Here is a 20,470-nt window from a genome sequence, read left to right on the forward strand (position 1 = left end):
AAGATGGAACAGTGCTCATCTATATTTGCATTTGAAAAATAACTACAGTAAGCAATATTACATTTTTCTAAAGAAATATTTAACTGGTAGTTTTCTAGAAAGAAGGCTTTTCATCTAGTACAAAAACATGCAGCCGGAAGCACTGAGAAAACTGGGCAACACAAGAGAAGCGTGAGATGTGACACGAAGCAGCTGACAGTCTGCGTAAGTCAAAAATAAAATTCTAAGCAACAACCAACTGAATGGACCCTTCTGCTTGGCCAAGAGCATTCTAAAGTAAACCTGAAACACTAGTTCAGGCCATGATGGGAATGGGTGGTCAGACATACCTCATTATACCTTCCTCTCATTCAGGCACAGTGGACCAGCATTAACTTTAAAACAGAGACCTTAAGGCTGACAAAAACAGACTCTTTGTAACAAAAGGTAACATGACAGATAACAGGCCCTGAGAGAAATCTAAGTATTTTACCCTAAAATAAATTTCTCTTAAGTCTGATAAGAAGCATTTACAATCTACTCTCTCTGAAGCCTGCTACCTTCTGGCTTCATCTCATAGTAAGAACCTTGGTCTCCACAACACCTTATCTTAACCCAGACATTCCCTTCTATTGATTCCAGGTCTTTGGACAAACCCACTGCCAATCAGAAAATCTTTGAATCCACCTATAACCTGGAAGGCCCCCCCTCTGTCCCTATCCCTTCCCCACCAGCTTCAAGTTGTCCTGCCTTTCTCTATCGAACCAATGTAAATCTTACACGTATCGATGTCTGACATTCCCCTAAAATGTAAAAATGTACGAAACCAAGCTGTAGCCTGACAGCACAACTGTCTCTTCTTCTCACATATCCTTGCCATGTTAACCATACTCACCAGTTTGAACCCAGTGTCCTGCCCTCCAAAAATCCTTTGCCCTTCCTGCAAGATAAATCCTCACTCCCGTGTGTGGTATATAATGTCCTCTTTAGGCTGCTCCAACCTGCTGCTGCTCCTGACAAGAGCCACTTTGGGCACATGTTCTCAGGATCTCCTGGGGCTCTGTCAGACTGGTTTCTTATCAGACTTAAGAGAAATCTATTTTGGAGTAAAACACTTTGATTTCTCTCAGGACTTACTGTCATGTTGTTATTGCTACAAAGAGTCTGTTTTTGTTTGTCTTAAGGTCTCTGTTTTAAGGCAAATGCTGGTCAACTATGCCTACAGGTCAGTCATATTTGTCTCAGAACAAATCTCTTAAAATATTTTACCATTTGACTTTTTCTGTTGTCAGCTGGTTCAGGAAATAAGAAAGTGGTAAAGTGATAAAAATTATTTCAATAGATCAAGACAGTGATAAGATTTACCACAAGTCTAGATATCATCCATTTTAAAAAACTTATGCGAACAAAGGTTTATAATCACAGATGGTAAGATACGACTTCATATCAGTTTCCAAGAGAACACCTCCCTGAGGAAGGGAAAGTTACACGGGTTTCTGACTGATTACGTAGGCTTCACGTAGGTAGAAAAGGTGCCCCAGGCTGATGGAACAGTAAGGTAAAGGTTTACAGGCTGAGAAGTAGAAAGGCATGTCTGAGGGATGATAAGAGAGCGTTTGTGTGCAACGGAGGCTTCTGTCAGGAGCAGCAGGAGGTTGGGGCAGCCTAAAGAGGACATTGTATACCACACACGGGGGTGAGGATTTATCTTGGAGGAAGTGCAAAGGATTTTTGGAGGGCAGGACACTGGGTTCAAACTGGTGAGTATGGTTAACATGGCAAGGATACAAGAGAAGAACAGAGTTTGGACAAAGACCAGTTACAAAATTGTGACAGATGTCCAGGTATAAAGTGATCTGGGTAGGTACAGAAAAGGGCACTGGGAAAAAAGGGAGAGATGGAGCAAGAAAATATTTGCTATTTCTGCTCCTGTAAACCTTGGCTGTCTGGGAAGAAATTTCTGTGTGATTTTTGGGCTCCAAGACTGGCATCTCAACCTCAGTTGTCCAAGTACTTCCAGATCCAGATGCCCCCGTGCATCCTGCCTGCTCTGGCCAACCTTGTGGACTCTTAGACCCAGCCTGTCTGCATGGGCCCGCTTTGTGCTACTTCCCTGAATTCTGGGCTCAAGTTCCTCCTCTGGACTTTAAATAGTTGAAGGATTTCCCTCGGTATAGGCTAATCCTATTAGGCAAGTATCCTTCGGTCTACACCAGCTCCTGGTCTAGGCTTCCCCACCTGGGTTACCGAGCCAACATCGTAGGGACTCTAAAGAAGAGTCTGACAAGGTTCTGAGACCCAGTACATGCAGGGGTAACTGTTATAGAAAATAGAAAGTGACACCAAAAATGCACAGATGGTTTGAAGTAACAAACAAAATAGGAACATTTGTTTAGCAATGGTTGGTATATCTGTAAATTTGATTTTGAAAACTGATTTTATTGAAGTATATTTGCCATAAATCTGCCCATATAAAGTGAACAATTCAATGATTTTTAGTGAAGTTACCAAATTATTCAACCATCACCACCATATAGTTTTGGAACATTTTCATCACCCCGAAAAGATTCCTTGTAACATTTGCAGTTACTTTGTTTCTGAAGATCTGCCATTTCTGGACATTTCCTAAAATGGTACTAGAAAATACGCGGTCTCTGACATCTGCCTTCTTTCACTTAGAATCACGTGTTTGAGATCTGGATTGTGTGTAATGTACCCATATTTTAGTAATTTTAATGTTTAAACAAGGTTTCATTTCACTTCAAAAATTCCAAATCTATTAGCATAAAGATGTAATGAAAATTGCTTTTTGTTCAATCCTAGACCGCTCCATTGCCTCACAAAGAAAGGTAACATGTGCTACAGAGAAAGCAGTGCATGGAGGTGTTGTGCTGGAAAGGTCCAGTCTACTAATCTCCACGCTACAGCTGTGAACCACAGGAAAGAGGCCCAGCCTGTCGCTTTTTGAACATCAGTTTCATTAGCTCTAAACTACGACTGGGCTAGATCACGGGTAGCCGTCTACCTTTCTCAGCCTCCATCCTCTGCACCATGCATGGCACCCTGCCCCGTCAGTAACAGCATGAGGAGGCAATGCACAAGTGTGGTTATACAAATGGCCCCACCAGGCAAAAAATCACCAGACAAGGTCATTTCTCAGCTTCTTTTCAGCTCTAGTTTCATACATCTCAACCTGGAAAGGAACTTTCCTCACATTCATCATGTTCCCAAGGTTTCTCTCTGAGGTGAATACTGAGGTTTGAACTGTACTAGTGGGTTTTCCCAGTTTCACTAAATTTGAAGAGTTGCTCTGGCACAAATTCTCTAATGTACAAATTCTCTAACGTGTTTTTGTGGAACATCCATGAAAGCCTTTCCCACGCTCATCACATTACCAGAGTTTCCAGCTAGTAGGGAGAGTTCTAAGGGGCTTATAAAGCAATGAGGTTTGGCGGAAGGCGCTCCCACATGCCCACATTCACAGGTTTTTCTCAGGTATGAATTTTCTGATGCTTAATACGGGATGAGCTCTGACTGAAGGCCCTTCCTCTATTTCCTGCTTTCATAGGGCCTCTCTCTAGTATGTGTTCTTGGTGCCTAGCAAAGGAAGAGATACAACTAAAGATTTTTCCATACTTACCACACTTGTAGAATTTCTCTCCAGTACAAGTTATCTGATTTTCTTAAACAGTCAGTGTGTAACTGAACACTCACTGCACTGATAAGCCTCCTCCCCAGTGTCGGCTGTCTGATGCTGAAAAATATGCATCCTCTGATCGAAGCCTTTCCACGTTCATTGCATTCACGTGGTTTCTCACTAGTATGGATTCTTCTGTGTTTGGTAAGAGAGGGGAGGCCCACCCCCTCCTGACATTGATAGGGATTCTCTTTAGTAATTATTTCCTGATGTGGAACAAGAGGTGGTCTTCCCACACACATTACCCCTTCAGGATCTCTCTCTGATATGAATTCTTTAAGTTCTGGTGATATCTGCACTCCAGCTGAAAGCCCTTCTATATTCACTGAATTCATAGGGGTTTTTTCCCAGCATGACTTCTCTGATGTTTAATAAGCGATGCAGTATGAGCAAAGGCCCTTCCACACTCATTACATTTGTAGGGCTTCTCTCCAGTGTGAAATCTGTAATGTTGAGTGAGAGATGAACTCTGGCTGAAGGCTCTCCCACATTTATTGCATTTGTAAGGTTTCTCTCCAGTATGAAATCTGTAATGCACAATGAGTGAGGAGCTCTGGCTGAAGGTTCTCCCACATTCCCTGCATTCATAGGGCTTTTCTCCAGTATGAGTCCTCTGATGCTTAATAAGGGAGGAAGTGTGGCCAAAGGCTCGTCCACACTCATTACATCTGTAGGGTTTCTCTCCTGTGTGAAATCTATAGTGCAGAACAAGAGATGAGCTCTGGCTGAAGGCTCTCCCACATTCACTGCATTCATAGGGCTTTTCTCCAGTATGAGTTCTTTGATGTTTAATAAGGGATGAAATATGACCAAAGGCTCTTCTACAGTCACTGCATTCGTAGGGCTTTTCTCCAGTGTGACATCGCTGATGGCGCCGGAGTTCTGACTGGAAGTGAAAGGACTTCCCACATTCATTGCATTTACAAGATCTCTTCTCTGGATGGGTTCTCTGAGAGTTATTTCCCTCTGGAGTCTGCCTGAATTCGGTGTCACATTTATAAGACCCTTCTCCCATTAGAACACTGTGTTGGTTAACAAGGACTGATCTTAAACCTAAGCTTCTCCCAAATCCATTCCATTCGTAATCTCTGCTAAGGGTGGTAGCAGATTTGTGAGTGGTTGGCATTTGTTTCAGATGTGTCTCCTGTTTTATCTGCTGCATCTCTAACTGGCCATCGCAACCGCAGGCTGCTTTCAACTTTGAGAACTGCAGCACATCTTCAATATGCTTTTCCACTGATACTACCTGGAATAATTCTTCTTTGGAAATTCCCCAACTTGGCATTGATTCCTTGGATTTAGACCTTCTCTCCCAGTCTGTTAAAAAAAAAAAATGAAGACATTCTAGTATGTAGAATGTCCTATGTACCAAGAAAAGCAAGCTCCTATAATAAATGTGAAATAATTAAGCTTTAAAATAATACCTAAAAGGGATGTATGGATTTTTTCAATAATGGCTTATGTCTGAAAATGGTTTTGGAGTATCGAGAACAAGGGATGAGCAGATGACTGGAGATTAAGAAAATCTGAGAAATCTGTGTTTAGATTCCAGTACACAAAGTGAGTCCAAAGACCAAAGATGAGAGGAGGGTAGGAAGGGGGACAAGGGAAATAGATTAAGTTTAAGGGATGGTGACAAAAATCAATAAACAAAGTATAGGATTGTAAGTCACCAGGTACAGATTCTATATTCTCACAATTTCTTCAGGCCTACATAATTGTAACAGAGTTCTACCCAGTCTTCCTACCTCCAGGTTTCCTGAAACCCTTCACTTTCTTCTTTTCCAAATGCCCATTTCCTTAAGTTTCTTCCCAGTCTTAATCTTCCAAAGGCTCTCCAGTGCCTACAGGATAAACCCTTAATCTTTCACTATAGCTCTATAATACTTCACCAGGTCCTGTCCTCTTTTTCAGCAAGTGCCTTGAGCACAGAAACTGGCTGCCTTCCTGTTTCCCATATATCCACTGCCCCTCTCACCACTTTCTTTAAGACTTTGCGTACCTTTCAGGGACAAGCTCATGTCCTCCACGAAGTATTCCTTTAATACCTGAGTGCATACTCTATATTATTATATATTATGGACATATACATATCACACGTATCATATCACTCTACATAATTACGACAGGAAGAGAAACTCTCCCCTAAAGATGCCCATGTCCTAAGCACAAGAACCTGTGAGTGGTCACCTTACATGACAAGAGGGACTCTGCAGACGTGACTAAGGGCTCAGAGCTGGAGATGGGGAGATTCTCCTGGACTATTTAAATAGGTCAAATCTAATCACGCGTGCTTAAAATCGGAGAGCATTTCCTGGCTGCACAGAAAGGTGTGTGAGCCGCTGCTGGCTTTGAAGATGGAGGAGGCACACTTTCAGCCAAGTAATCTGGAGTCTCTAGAAGCTGGGAACACCCAGCTGTTTATAGCCAGCAAGAGAACAAGGACCTCAGTTTTAGAACTGCAAGGTATTGGTGCTGCCAACAACCCAAATGAAAAGAAAAAGGTGCCCAGACACTCCAGAAAGGTACACAGCCCTGTGGACATCTTGGCTGGAACCATGTGACACACGCGCCAGACTTCTGACCTGTGAACTATGACATGAGTTTGTGTTGTTTAAAGCCACCAGGTTTGTGCCACTCTGTTTCAGACACAGTGGGAAATTAATACAATAATAATAATAACAGGCACACTTCTGAAGAAGGAAATGACTGGTAATGCCTAACCAGTGGTCCCAGAGGCCAGTCAGAGAGTTTCTGAGTCAGCAGGTCTTGTGTGGCTCCTGGGAACCTGAATGTGTAACAAGCTCCCTGGGACGTTCTGAAACATAGCCATGCTTATACACCACTGTTAAATAAACAGATGACCAGATCCAGATGTTAAACCCTTGATCTCATTTTGGAAGGAAAAAAGATCAAGTACCAGTACAGAGGAGATCAGCATCTTCCCCCTCTGCCATAACCTAGGTTCCTCTCATAAAGCCCAGCCTGTCCTCTCAGGAATTTAGCACCACTTTCCTGAGCTTCAGCTATGGCCACGGGTAAGATTCTGGCTCATGGAAATGAACTGGCATAGACTGTCATGTGCCTCCAGTGTGCTTGGGTCACACACGGCAGTCAGAAAGCTTTGAGTCAAGAATTCTGCTCCAAGGCATACAGCCTACCAGGTACTCTCCAGTCACCTAAGAATCCCAGGTCTCAAAGGGATGCTGTCAACGGCTGTCAGGGAGCGGTCTTTGTTCCTGGAACCACTTTTTTTGAGACTCAGCTTAATCAAGCTTGAAGTGTCCTCACCTGGATCTTTCTGACATCTCCTGTCTGTCACTGCCTGTCACCCTTTCATTTCTGGGGTGCTCAACTTTTCTGCCTGATCCCTCACTAACTCCCTTAACTCTGCTGATCTAGGACTGCCTGGCCCTATATGATTGTTGATTCATCTAACATCGACTATGAGACATCTCGTGATGCTGCATGGCACCAATAACCCAGAAGGCATGGGCAGAGATGGGCACCAAACAAAGCACGAAACCTAGAAAAGAAAATGAACATCTCCTCTTCTGACACCAGAAATAATTATAAACTTCAACATACCAGAGTTGAGTGCTCCTGTCAAGTGAGCTCATCTTCTGAAAAGACAGCACCCTGACCAAAGGCTCAGGGCTACCTCCCACCCCAGCTGGGCGTTAGCGTATGCAATGCTCTCACTGCCTCACTCACCTGAGTAGGCCCCTGTTGAGATTTCTCTCTCCACGATGAAGGGCTCGCCCCCTTCCTCCAACTGGCAGATCACATATGGTTTGGATACTGGAAGGCCTGACGGTAGAGAAGGAAAAGGATTTTGGTTGCGTGTGCCAGTGGCCGTGTCTTTGGATCTTCATCTTCAAGGTGGAGAAACACTGTAGGTGTGGAAAGCCTCCAGGGAACAGGCATTGTGAAAAATCAGGAACACACCAGGTAACTTCCTATTTCAACTCCGTAAGTAGCTGGATGTTTCCTGGAACTAGGAACAGAAATACCGTATCACTGGGCCCCAGAGAGAATGTAAATGTCTGATTCCAGACTTCCCAAGGGAACCCAGGGCAAGACTCAGTCAACTGGACCAGACATCGCTAACTCTTACACATCAAGGAAATCAAGAAGTCCTGTGGGCAGGCTTTGGGCTTTGGAGGCCTTGCTCACCCAGAAAGGCCAGGTTCCTGAAGTTCTCCAGCATCACCTCCCTGTAGAGGTCCTTCTGAGCAGGGTTCAGCTGCCCCCACTCCCCCTGGGTGAATTCCACGGCCACATCTTCGAATGTCATCAGGTTCTGAAACACAGAAGACACTCCTGCTGTGCCCTGAAGGACCTCCCTCACGGCCCAGGGGAGAAGAGCGGGCAGGCATCTATGGAGAACCTCAGGGCATGCAACAAGGGATTCTCAGTGCCCGCCAGCTATCCCAGGGCCCACAGAGTTGTGGGTTTTGTTATCTCAAAAATATTTAAGCTGCTCCAGGGATTGTACCATCCTTACTACTTGGTATCCCACCCAATGTCCCACCTAATGTCCACTATCAACATGAAATATAACCAGTGTCTCAGGTGAATCAGGCCTACGGAGACATTCTTCTTAGTCAGAGGTAAATGTAATACATTTCCTCATTTGTCAAAAGGTCTTATTCTCAATCTAGTTACATTTAATTGGAATCAATTAGAATTAATGATGAATATGCTTTGCATTCTCAAATGCACAAGGATCAACAGTTTTCTAATAAAGTATTTTTGAAACTTGTGACCTATGATTTTAACAACAGTAAGGCCAAATCAAATAATCTGGAGCTTGTGATAATTTATCCTCCACCTGCCTGCCAGCACACAGTTCCGCAAAAGTAAATTGAGTGGCTTTACGATGAAACAGTAGGTTTTGTGAGTCTGACTAGCATGATCCTTTCCCCCAAAGCCTGATCATTATTCAGTCCCTAAGTTTACAAAGCTGAGCATGAGACCCTGGACCCCAGGTCGCCCTTGTAAAGTATAACGACTCCACAGGTCCTGGCCAGAACTGTCCTGTCACCTTCAATCTCAGTAATTGGAACACCTCCCACTTAGCTTACAGTGTATGGCAATCCACTGAAAAGCAGAGTAGGTGAAAGCACTACAAATTCCTGTTACTTTTACCCCAAAGTGTTTAGAAATCAAATCCCATTTAGACACGGATTCCACAGAAAAGCTGAAGTAACAATTTTATAATATAAAAATCATCCAAAATAATCAAACATGAAAAATTCACTACTATACTGACCTCTTTTGATAGGTTATATTATTTGTCCAAAATATCCACTGGCCCACCCTGAAGAATTGAGCTTCTGCCTCCCCCTACCCCAGGTGGGGCGATGTCATCTGCTTTCTCACACTGAACGTGAAAGACACGAGCTACAGGTGAGCAAAAGCCTTCAGGGCCAGTGGGGGTTCTGCAGTTGTCCCTTCCTGTCTGCCTTGAGAACAGCAAATGATCTGAGTGAAGATGTGGGCAAAGCCACGGCTGTCATGTAACGTGGCAAGAGGGAACCTTTCATGGCGTAAGTCTCTGAGGGTTTGCTGTTGCTATCACGGCATAACTGGCCTATACTGACTCATTAAAAAACTGGTACTCAAAGTGGAGTTCTGCCATAACGAAAAGCCAAAACTAGATGACACTGGAGTCCGGGCCAGGCAGTGAGGAAACTTATTGGCAAGGTGGCAACCCATGTAATTTGGTGGTGAACTGTTTGGTGAAACGATTGCCTTTGGTAACTTGAAAGATGAACGATGAAAGCATGAGCTTGTGATGTTACGAGAAGAGACTGGAAACATAATATTAGTAGTGTGAGGTGGTTTTATAGGCTGAGTTTGACAAAGTATTACAAGAAAAAATGAGCTCAAGAGTTGTGGTTTGCAAAACAAAAATGGAAGGCAATAGGAAACGTCCAGAAATGCTAGGACTCGCAGGGTTGGAGACAACCAGTTCTCATTTCCAACTGGCCAAAGACAATATACATCAGCTTCTGCATGACAACGACTAATTAAAACTCAGCCCATTATCAGGGACCAAATCATAGATAGGGTTGTCAAACCTTTGGTTTAAACCTCTGAGTAATTTCAAAAGGCTCCCAGTAAATCTCCCAATAATTTCAAAAGGCTCCCAGTAAAGGCTTTCAGTGGGACCAAACTGTTTAGAGTGAAAAAAAGTATGGCTTTTCAAAGGAAATCCAAAACTCCACAATTAAGGCTAACGAAGGGGGCATATTTCAAAAAGAACTGTGGGTCAAACCACTGACACATGGAGCCAACTGGAAACAAAGTCATAAAAAGCTGTTGAAGTTTTTAGAGTTGCACTTAAAACAATCCTAGGCCACCAACCTACTCTGGCAGGATGAAAAAGCTGCTTTGCCCCCAAGAAAGCTTATTCTCCAGTATCATCTTCATATGACACCAAGCAGGTATCAAAAGGAAGGAACTTCCCAAGGGCAAAGCCAACAGCCAAGGAAAACACTAGGCTGGGGAGCATCACCCAGGGAGCAGAACCAGGGAGTAACCTGCAGACTTTCCCACTCCAAGACCACGGGTCCTCACAGTGTCTGTCCAGTGGAATTTCACCACTGCTATGGACCTGGGACTGGCTCTTCCCATGCTTCCCCTTTCTGCAAAGGAATGTTTACCGAGGCCATCCTGTCCCCATTGCTCACTGTATATTGTATATTGGATATATGGATTCAGGTAACTGTCCTTTTAGTTTATAGGTATCCAGACCCACAGGATCTCCATCCAGACTATCGCACCATCCAGGACTTTGATCATGATGCTCTGACTGGATGCGGCTCCTGGGTTAATTCTCTTGGAGGGCATTTTGTGTGCAGGAGAGAGGGAAGTGAACATCAATGGTTAAGAAAATATACAGTGATAGATGAATTATTTGCTTAATATAATCCCTGCCCTTCCCTTTGGGATCCTCACTCTAGGAGGCTAATACTTCCCACTTCATTAACATTAGGCTTGGCCACGGGACCTGCAACAGCCAGTTGGTTGTGAGCAGAAGCCACATGGGCCACTTCTGATTGGAAGCCCAAAGAGCTATCCCCAGGTTCTGACACTGCTCTTTCCCTCTGATACAAGAACAGCATAGGCTGGGGGAGGGGTGCCCACCATTGCTGAGGCTTCAGTAGGTAAAGAAAGTGGCCAGGAAGCATGAACTGGGTAGAGCCCATTGCAGCTCAAAGAGGCCTGCCTGACTCTGTAGACTCCACCTCTGGGGGCAGGGCACAGCTGAACAAGAGGCACTTAAATGTCCCTGTCTGAACAGCTTTGAAGAGAGTAGTGGTTCTCCCAGCATGGAGTTTGAGAACTGAGAACGGACAGACTGCCTCCTCAAGTGGGTCCCTGACCTCCGAGTAGCCTAACTGGGAGGTACCTCCAGTAGGGGCCAACTGACACTTCACATGGCCAGTTGCCCCTCTGAGACGAAGCTTCCAGAGGAACGATCAAGCTGCAACATTTGCTGTTCTGCAATACTCACTGTTCTGCAGCCTCCGCTGGTGATACACAGGCAAACAAGGCCTGGAGTGGACCTCCAGCAAACTCCAACAGACCTGCAGCTGAGGGTCCTGACTGTTAGAAGGAAAACTAACAAACAGAAAGGACATCCACACCAAAACCCCATCACCATCATCAAAGACCAAAGGTAGATAAAACCACAAAGATGGGGAGAAACCAGAGCAGAAAAGTTGAAAATTCTAAAAATCAGAGCACCTCTTCTCCTCCAAAGGAATGCAGATCCTCGCCAGCAACAGAACAAAGCTGGATGGAGAATGACTTTGACAAGTTGAGAGAAGAAGGCTTCAGATGATCAAACTTCTCCATGATAAAGGAGGAAGTTTGAACCCATCGCAAAGAAGCTAAAAACCTTGAAAAAAGATTAGACAAATGGCTAACTAGGATAACCAGTGCAGAGAAGTCCTTAACTGGCCTGATGGAGCTGAAAACCATGGCACGAGAACTACGTGATGCATGCACAAGCTTCGGTAACCGATTCAATCAACTGGAAGAAAGGATATCAGTGATTGAAGATCAAATGAATGAAATGAAGCGAGAAATTTAGAGAAAAAAGAGTAAAAAGAAACGAACATTTCTCCAAGAAATATGGGACTATGTGAAAAGACCATATCTACATCTGATTGGTGTACCAGAAAGTGACGGGGAGAATGGAACCAAGTTGGAAAATACTCTTCAGGATATTATCCAGGAGAACGTCCCCAACCTAGCAAGGCAGGCCAACATCCAAATTCAGGAAATACAGAGAACACCACAATGATACTCCCTGGGAAGAGTAACTCCAAGACACATAATAGTCAGATTCACCAAAGTTGAAATGAAGGAAAAAATGTTAAGGGCAGTCAAAGAGAAAGGCCGGGTTACCCACAAAGGGAAGCCCATCAGACTAACAGCAGATCTCTCAGCAGAAACTCTACAAGCCAGAAGAGAATGGGGGCCAATATTCAACATTCTTAAAGAATTTTGAACCCAGAATTTCATATCCAGCCAAACTAAGCTTCATAAGTGAAGGAGAAATAAAATCCTTTACAGACAAGCAAATGCTGAGAGATTTTGTCACCACCAGGCCTGCCTTACAAGAGCTCCTGAAGGAAGTGCTAAACATGGAAAGGAACAACCAGTACCAGCTACTGCAAAAACATGCCAAATTGTAAAGACCATCAATGTGAGGAAGAAACTGCATCAACTAACAAGCAAAATAACCAGCTAACATCATAATGACAGGCTCAAATTCACACATAACAATATTAACCTTAAATGTAAATGGGCTAAATGCTCCAATTAAAAGATACAGACTGGCAAATTAGATCACGAGTCAAGACTCATCAGTGTGCTGTACTCAGGAGACCCATCTCACATGCAGAGACACACATAGTCTCAAAATAAAGGGATGGAGGAAGATCTACCAAGCAAATGGAAAGCAAATAAAAGCAGGGGTTGCAATCCTAGTCTCTGATAAAACAGACTTTAAACCAACAAAGATCAAAAGAGACAAAGAAGGCCATTACATAATGATAAAGGGATCAATTCGACAAGAAGAGCTAACTATCCTAAATATACAGGCACCCAATACAGGAGCACCCAGATTCATAAAGCAAGTCTTTAGATACCTACAAAGAGACTTAGACTCCCACACAATAATAATGGGAGACTTTACACCCCACTGTCAACATTAGACAGATCCACGAGACAGAAAGTTAACAAGGATATTCAGGACTTGAACTCAACTCTGCACCAAGCGGACCTAACAGACAGTTACAGAACTCTCCACCCCAAATCAACAGAATATACATCCTTCTCAGCACCACATCGCACTTATTCCAAAATTGACCACATAATTGGAAGTAAAGCACTCCTCAGCAAATGTAAAAGAACAGAAATTATAACAAACTGTCTCTCAGACCACAGTGCAATCAAACTAGAACTCAGGATGAAGAAACTCACTCAAAACTGCTCAACTACATGGACACTGAACAACCTGCTCCTGAAAGACTACTGGGTACAAAACGAAATGAAGGCAGAAATAAAGATGTTCTTTGAAACCAATGAGGACAAAGACACAACATACCAGAATCTCTGGGACATATTTAAAGCAGTGTGTAGAGGGAAATCTATAGCACCAAATGTCCACAAGAGAAAGCAGGAAAGATCTAAAATTGACACCCTAACATCACAATGAAAAGAACTAGAGAAGCAAGAGCAAACACATTCAAAAGCTAGCAGAAAGCAAGAAATAACTAAGATCAGAGCAGAACTGAAGGAGATAGAGACACAAAAAACCCTTCAAAAAATCAATGAATCCAGGAGCTGGTTTTTTGAAAAGATCAACAAAACTGATAGACCGCTAGCAAGACTAATAAAGAAGAAAAGAGTTAAGAATCAAATAGACGCAATAAAAAATGATAAAGGGGTTATCACCACCGATCCAACAGAAACACAAACTACCATCAGAGAATACTATAAACACCTCTACACAAATAAACTAGAAAATCTAGAAGAAATGGATAAATTCCTGGACACATACACTCTCCCAAGACTAAACCAGGAAGAAGTTGAATTCCTGAAAAGACCAATAACAGGCTCTGAAATTGAGGCAATAATTAATAGCCTACCAACCAAAAAAAGTCCGGGACCAGACGGATTCACAGCCAAATTCCACATACAAGCAGGAACTGGTACCATTCCTTCTGAAACTACTCCAATAGAAAGAAAAAGAGGGAATCCTCCCTAACTCATTTTATGAGGCCAACATCATCCTGATACCAAAGCTTGGCAGAGACACAACAAAAAAAGAGAATTTTGGACCAATATCCCTGATGAACATTGATGCAAAAATCCTCAATAAAATACTGGCAAACCGAATCCAGAAGCACATCAAAATCCACCATGATCAAGTGGGCTTCATCCCTGGGATGCAAGGCTGGTTCAACATATGCAAATCAATAAATGTAATCCATCATATAAACAGAACCAAAGACAAAAACCACATGATTATCTCAATAGATGCAGAAAAGGCCTTCGACAAAATTCAACAGCCCTTCATGCTAAAAATTCTCAATAAATTTGGTATTGATGGGACGTATCTCAAAATAATAAAAGCTATTTATGACAAACCCACAGCCAGTATCATACTGAATGGGCAAAAACTTGAAGCATTCCCTTTGAAAACTGGCACAAGACAGGGATGCCCTCTCTCACCACTCCTATTCAACATAGTGTTGGAAGTTCTGGCCAGGGCAATCAGGCAGGAGAAAGAAATAAAGGGTATTCAGTTAGGAAAAGAGGAAGTCAGACTGTCCCTGTTTGCAGATGATATGGTTGTATATTTAGAAAACCCCATCGCCTCAGCCCAAAATCTCCTTAAGCTGATAAGTAACTTCAGCAAAATCTCAGGATACAAAATCAATGTGCAAAAATCACAAGCATTCCTATACACCAATGACAGACAAAACAGAGAGCCAAATCATGAGTGAACTCCCATTCACAATTGCTTCAAAGAGAATAAAATACCTAGGAATTCAACTTACAAGGGATGTGAAGGACCTCTTCAAAGAGAACTACAGACCACTGCTCAATGAAATAAAAGAGGATACAAACAAATGGAAGAACATTCCATGCTCATGGATAGGAAGAATCAATATCGTGAAAATGGCCATGCTGCCCTAGGTAATTTATAGATTCAATGCCATCCCCATTAAGCTACCAATGACTTTCTTCAAAGAATTGGAAAAACTACTTTAAAGTTTATATGGAACCAAAAAAGAGCCCACATTGCCAAGACAAGCCCAAGCCAAAAGAACAAAGCTGGAGGCATCATGCTACCTGACTTCAAACTATACTACAAGGCTACCGTACCCAAAACAGCATGGTACTGGTACCAAAAGAGAGATATAGACCCATAGAACAGAACAGAGCCCTCAGAAATAATGCCACACATCTACAACCATCTGATCTTTGACAAACCTGACAAAAACAAGAAATGGGGAAAAAATTCCCTATTTAACAAATGGTACTGGGAAAACTGGCTAGCCATATGTAGAAAGCTGAAACTGGATACCTTCCTTACACCTTACACAAAAATGAATTCAAGATGAATTAAAGACTTAAATGTTAGACCTAAAACCATAAAAACCCTAGAAGAAAACCTAGGCAATAGCATTCAGGACATAGGCATGGGCAAGGACTTCATGTCTAAAACACCAAAAGCAATGGCAACAAAAGCCAAAATTGACAAATGCTCTGGCAAAGGGCTAATATCCAGAATCTACAAATAACTTAAACAAATTTACAAGAAAAAATCAAACAACTCCATCAAAAAGTGGGCAAAGGATATGAACAGACACTTCTCAAAAGAAGACATTTATGCAGCCAACAGATACATGAAAAACTGCTCACCATCACTCACCATCAAAGAAATGCAAATCAAAACCACAATGAGATACCATCTCACACCAGTTAGAATGGCGATCATTAAAAGTCAGGAAACAACAGGTGCTGGAGAGGATGTGGAGAAATAGGAACACTTTTACACTGTTGGTGGGACTGTAAACTAGTTCAACCATTGTGGAAGACAGTGTGGCGATTCCTCAAGGATCTAGAACTAGAAATACCATTTGACCGAGCCATCCCATTACCAGGTATGTACCCAAAGGATTATAAATCATGCTGCTATAAAGACACATGCACACGTAGATTTATTGCAGCACTATTCACAACAGCAAAGACTTGGAACCAACCCAAATGCCCATCAATGATAGGCTGGATTAAGAAAATGTGGCACATATACACCATGGAATACTATGCAGCCATAAAAAAGGATGAGTTTGGCCGGGCGTGGTGGCTCAAGCCTGTAATCCCAGCACTTTGGGAGGCCGAGACGGGCGGATCACAAGGTCAGGAGATCGAGACCATCCTGGCTAACATGGTGAAACCCCGTCTCTACTAAAAATACAAAAAACTAGCCGGGCGAGGTGGCGGGCGCCTGTAGTCCCAGCTACTCTGGAGGCTGAGGCAGGAGAATGGCGTGAACCCGGGAGGCGGAGCTTGCAGTGAGCTGAGACCCGGCCACTGCACTCCAGCCTGGGCGACAGAGCGAGACTCCGTCTCAAAAAAAAAAAAAAAAAAAAAAAAAAAAAAGGATGAGTTCATGTCCTTTGTAGGGACATGGATGCAGCTGGAAACCATCATTCTGAGCAAACTATTGCAAGCACAGAAAACCAAACACCACATGTTCTCACTCATAGGTGGTAATTGAACAATGAGAACACTTGGACACAGGAAGGGGAACATCACACACTGGGCCTGTCATGGGGGCGGGGGATAGCATTAGGAGATATACCTAATATAAATGAGTTAATGGATGCAGCACACCAACATGGCACATGTATACCTATGCAACAAACCTGCACTTTGTGCACATGTACCCTAGAACTTAAAGTATAATAAAAAAAAATAATAATAATGCTAAACAAAAACAAAAGCAGAACAGCATATCCCAGAGGGGGCTGACCCGTCAGCCTGAAACTCAGAGAGAAGAGGGTGTGGAGCAGAGTCACAGTTAGCCCACGACCGATAAAGACAGCAGAAAGAAGACACTCTTTCTGACTGCGAGCCACTGAGATGCGGGGCCATGATTACCACACTGAACCCACCTGAGCACTCGATAAATCTCTGAATGATGTATGTCAGGGCCAAAAAGATCTGAACGCTATTTATGACTTTACTGATTAAATGCCTTACTGGGGGGGTTCCCGTTTTGGCTTAAAAGTTAAATGTCAGTGTCTATCATCAAGCCTGAATCCCATGCCTATCCTGGATGCTGGGAAACCCCGGAGGCTGGCATTTGTACCCCTCCACATCCAGCTCACGAGAGCCAAACCTGAATCCCCCTTGAGGGCCAGTCACCATGAATCCTGATGCCAACAAGGATTAGGCAGTTACCATCTGCCAGTGGAACTGCCAGCGGACTCTAACAACTACATGAGGCGGTTCTATGATTGAGTGGTTAAGATCTCAGAGCTAGACAGCCTGGATGTAAAATTGGGGTCCCTTCCTCACTAACTGGATAACCACAAACAGGTTACTTTCTCTCTCTGTGCCTTGATTTCTTCAGTTAACCTCTCCACACTTTGGTTACCATTCTTCAAAATGGTAACCATTTATGGGAACGTTTTAGAGACAAAATGAATTAGTATGTGTAAATTGTAGAGAATAGTTCCTGATACAGGTTTTGTTCTCCATAAATAATAATTATTTTCATTATCGTTAACATTATTATAGTCTTCATGTTACAGGAGGCAAACCAATGCACAGAGAGGTTAGGTGACTCATCCAAGGCCACACAGCCTGTCAACAGTAAAGTGAAGTGTGTCTCCTCCCTAATCCAGGGAGATAACATCTGAACAGGGACCCAGCCTCAAATGGCCTGCCCACCTGTCTATACCCTCAGAACCCACTTGTCCCCAATTCTCCACAAGCTTTCTCAACCTCTCCGAACAGGCCAATTCCCCTTTTCGTGAACCTCGATGGAAAGGCCTGTGTGTGCCACTCCATTTGGCATCAAACCATTCACATCATGTTACTGGTGGCTGCGTTCAGGGTGTCAGGGTCCTCTCCCACTGTGGCTGTGACATTCTTTCAAGGCCAGGGCTGTCATATTACCTGGTGGTCACCACAGTGCCCTTTCCAGAAATATGATCTGAGAAGGTGCATAGCAAGAAGAGAACACCCTGGGCAGGGCAGGGAGCCATCGTTCACTTGGACGGGCTCAGCCTCCCGCAGAGACAGCATCGGGTCAGTTCCCTCAGTGAACAAAGAGGCTACTGTTTGGTGAAAAGTAGGCAAAGCTAACCATGGTTCAGGCATTTGAGGAAAAATGGAGAACACAACTCACCTGAGGCCTAGCTTTCAGGAATGAAGTGGTTGTTCCCTTTGCTCCTGGGAATCTCTCTGGAGGAAGAGCAGGATTCTGAGAAGGGGAAGCTGGGAAGGTAGAAGGAGACGTGAGGGAAGCTGACCCTGCTGGCGCACACAGCTCTCAGACTTCCCAAGCCTGAGACCCAGAACAGCTCTGAATGTCACCTCCGTGGTCCTGAGGACACCAGTGGGTCAAAGGGATCTGAGGGGCAGCTTCTAGCCTTCAAACATTGAGAGAAGTGCCCCTGTACACAGCTGCATGAGGCTCCCATCTGTCCACAGGCCCACATCAGTCTACAGGTGAGTGAAGTGTGACCAGTCTGGCCACACCACTGAAGTTATTTGCTGGGCATACGGTATGCAGGTCATCTCCTAGGACTTTTGGAAATATAAACATGGAAAAGACCTTCAAGGAACTTTCAATCTAGCCTACAGGTTAACAACTACACAAGACCCAAGGCGAGGCCATGCGGGATGATGAGGCTTTAAGGGGAGGAAGTTACACCTCTCCCCTCATCCTTGGGAACCCAGCTCAGAGGCTGCCTCTTCCTGAGAAACTGCCCCTGGTGTTCCCAAGCTCTGTTAGGTCTCTGCAGCACACTTGAGAGCTCCTTCGTTCAAAAGCTTTGTATCATACTGTTTGCAGAGCCTTAAAACAAACAAAAAAACTAGCCCAAATCATGCCAGAGTAGTTAAGGCTAACAATATGGATGTAAGCAGGCAGCATAGCACAGGTCGGCACTCCTCAAGCTTCATGTGTGTGTGGATCCCTGAGGATCTTGTGAAACTCCAGTTCAAGACTTGCTAGGACCCTGTTTGAGGATGTGTGGGGCCCCAGAGTCTGCAATTCTAGAGAGCTTCTGGGCAGTGCCTCTGCTGGTGCCAGAGCCACACTGATTAGCAAGGGTATAAAGGAAAAAAGGGTTGGGAGGCCCAAGGACTGGGCCCAATTCTTCCACTGGCCAGTTTTGTGTCCTTGAGCATGTGCACTGAAGGATGAACAGTAGCATTAAAACGGCCACCTGGTGAAAGACAGGACGTTCTAAACCTAGGACTGGCTTAAAATCTCCTGGGTCCCCTGGATTGTCCTGCCCCAGTGCTACTGGGGGAAGAGCTCACAGGAGGTGCCAACCGTGTACACTGCTGACCTTATACACTGCTGAACTAGAAGGGCTGGAAGAACCTTATTAGTGAGGTGATTAAGGAGGTGGATGACAAGGCTCCAAATGGCTCTATTGTTCTCTGATCCCTGGCCAAGGGCCACTCCCTCTTGGGTTTGCTTGTCCTCTCCCTGCAGCAGCAGGACGAGATCAGATCCTCTTCTGCTCTCCTCGCTCTCCTCTCTCTCCTCTGGCCATTGGGACAATTTTCCGTGGCCATCTCCTCCACCTCTGCCACGGTCATCTAGAGACCCCTGCCAGACCCAGCAGACCGCGGCTTCAGCCTCCTGGGTCTGGAAGGTTAGATGTCGCCACCGGGAAGGCAGACGCAGTACAGCCTTCCCCTTCCCCTTCAGTGCGATTCCCCGGCCTCTTCCTGGGGTCCTCCTCATATCGGGCCCGGTACTAGCTCCCCAAGAGGGCTCCTGGCCCTCTGCACACTCCAGAGCCAAACCTGATGCTGTGGAGTCCATAGCTGGGGCTAAGGAGCGACGTCCTTTCACTAGGTCCAAATCTCTGTCTTTCGGCCACAGCCCTGTGGTCCTCCCGAGGGTTCAGGGAGCGGGACGCAGGCTGAGGCTGCCTGGGGCACACGGGGCATCCCCAGTAGGCGCGGCGGGGCCAGCGGACCTGCAAGGCCCAGGGCAGGGCCGGCAAACACGGGTGCGCCCGGCGCCGTGCTCTTCCCCCGCCAAGTCCAGCCTCCTCCCCGCGCTCGGCTGCGCCTCAGGACGAGGCTGTGGAACCCAGCTCCCACGTGGATCCACACGCGCACTGGGCTCAGACCACCAGGAGACACGGCCACAGCCACGCCCGCGACGCGGGGGCCCGGCGCCCTTCAGCTGCCCGGAGACAGCAGGGATTCGGTGAGAGCCTCACGGGGCAGGCACAGGCCCCATCAGCCCGGCTTCCCCGCTGCCCCTGCCTAGCTCCGGCCTGCACAGTCCCTAGCGGGGGGCACTCGGAGGGACACGCCCCGCTCTGTAAGACGCCGGGGAGCGGGCCCAGCACAGGTCTGCGCGCCCGCAGTCTCCGAACGCGCACAGGGATAGGCCCAGCCCCGCCTCCCGAGGCCGTCCCCAGCTCGCGCAGACGCGGCCGCCGCCGAGGCCCTTCGGAGCGAGCGCCGGGGGTTGGGGGCGGGGTGGGGGGCGCGGGG

General features: G+C 45.2%; 2 protein-coding genes across 2 annotated transcripts in view; both read right to left on the minus strand.

Annotated features, from left to right (window-relative positions):
• The window catches only part of MRPS5 (mitochondrial ribosomal protein S5), a 224,724-nt gene that overhangs the window by 58,134 nt on the left and 146,120 nt on the right, over positions 1–20,470 (minus strand). The window lies entirely within an intron of this gene.
• ZNF514 (zinc finger protein 514) lies at positions 58–20,081 on the minus strand. Its single transcript, XM_050755123.1, has 5 exons — positions 19,766–20,081; positions 18,129–18,217; positions 7,853–7,979; positions 7,391–7,486; positions 58–4,993 (listed from the first exon to the last, which is right to left on the minus strand). Exons 1-5 carry the CDS (start codon positions 19,782–19,784, stop codon positions 4,008–4,010), a joined length of 1,317 nt encoding a protein of 438 aa, XP_050611080.1. The 5' UTR covers positions 19,785–20,081; the 3' UTR covers positions 58–4,007.

This window comes from Macaca thibetana, chromosome 13, assembly GCF_024542745.1.
Source record: "Macaca thibetana thibetana isolate TM-01 chromosome 13, ASM2454274v1, whole genome shotgun sequence".
NCBI lineage: Eukaryota > Metazoa > Chordata > Mammalia > Primates > Cercopithecidae > Macaca > Macaca thibetana.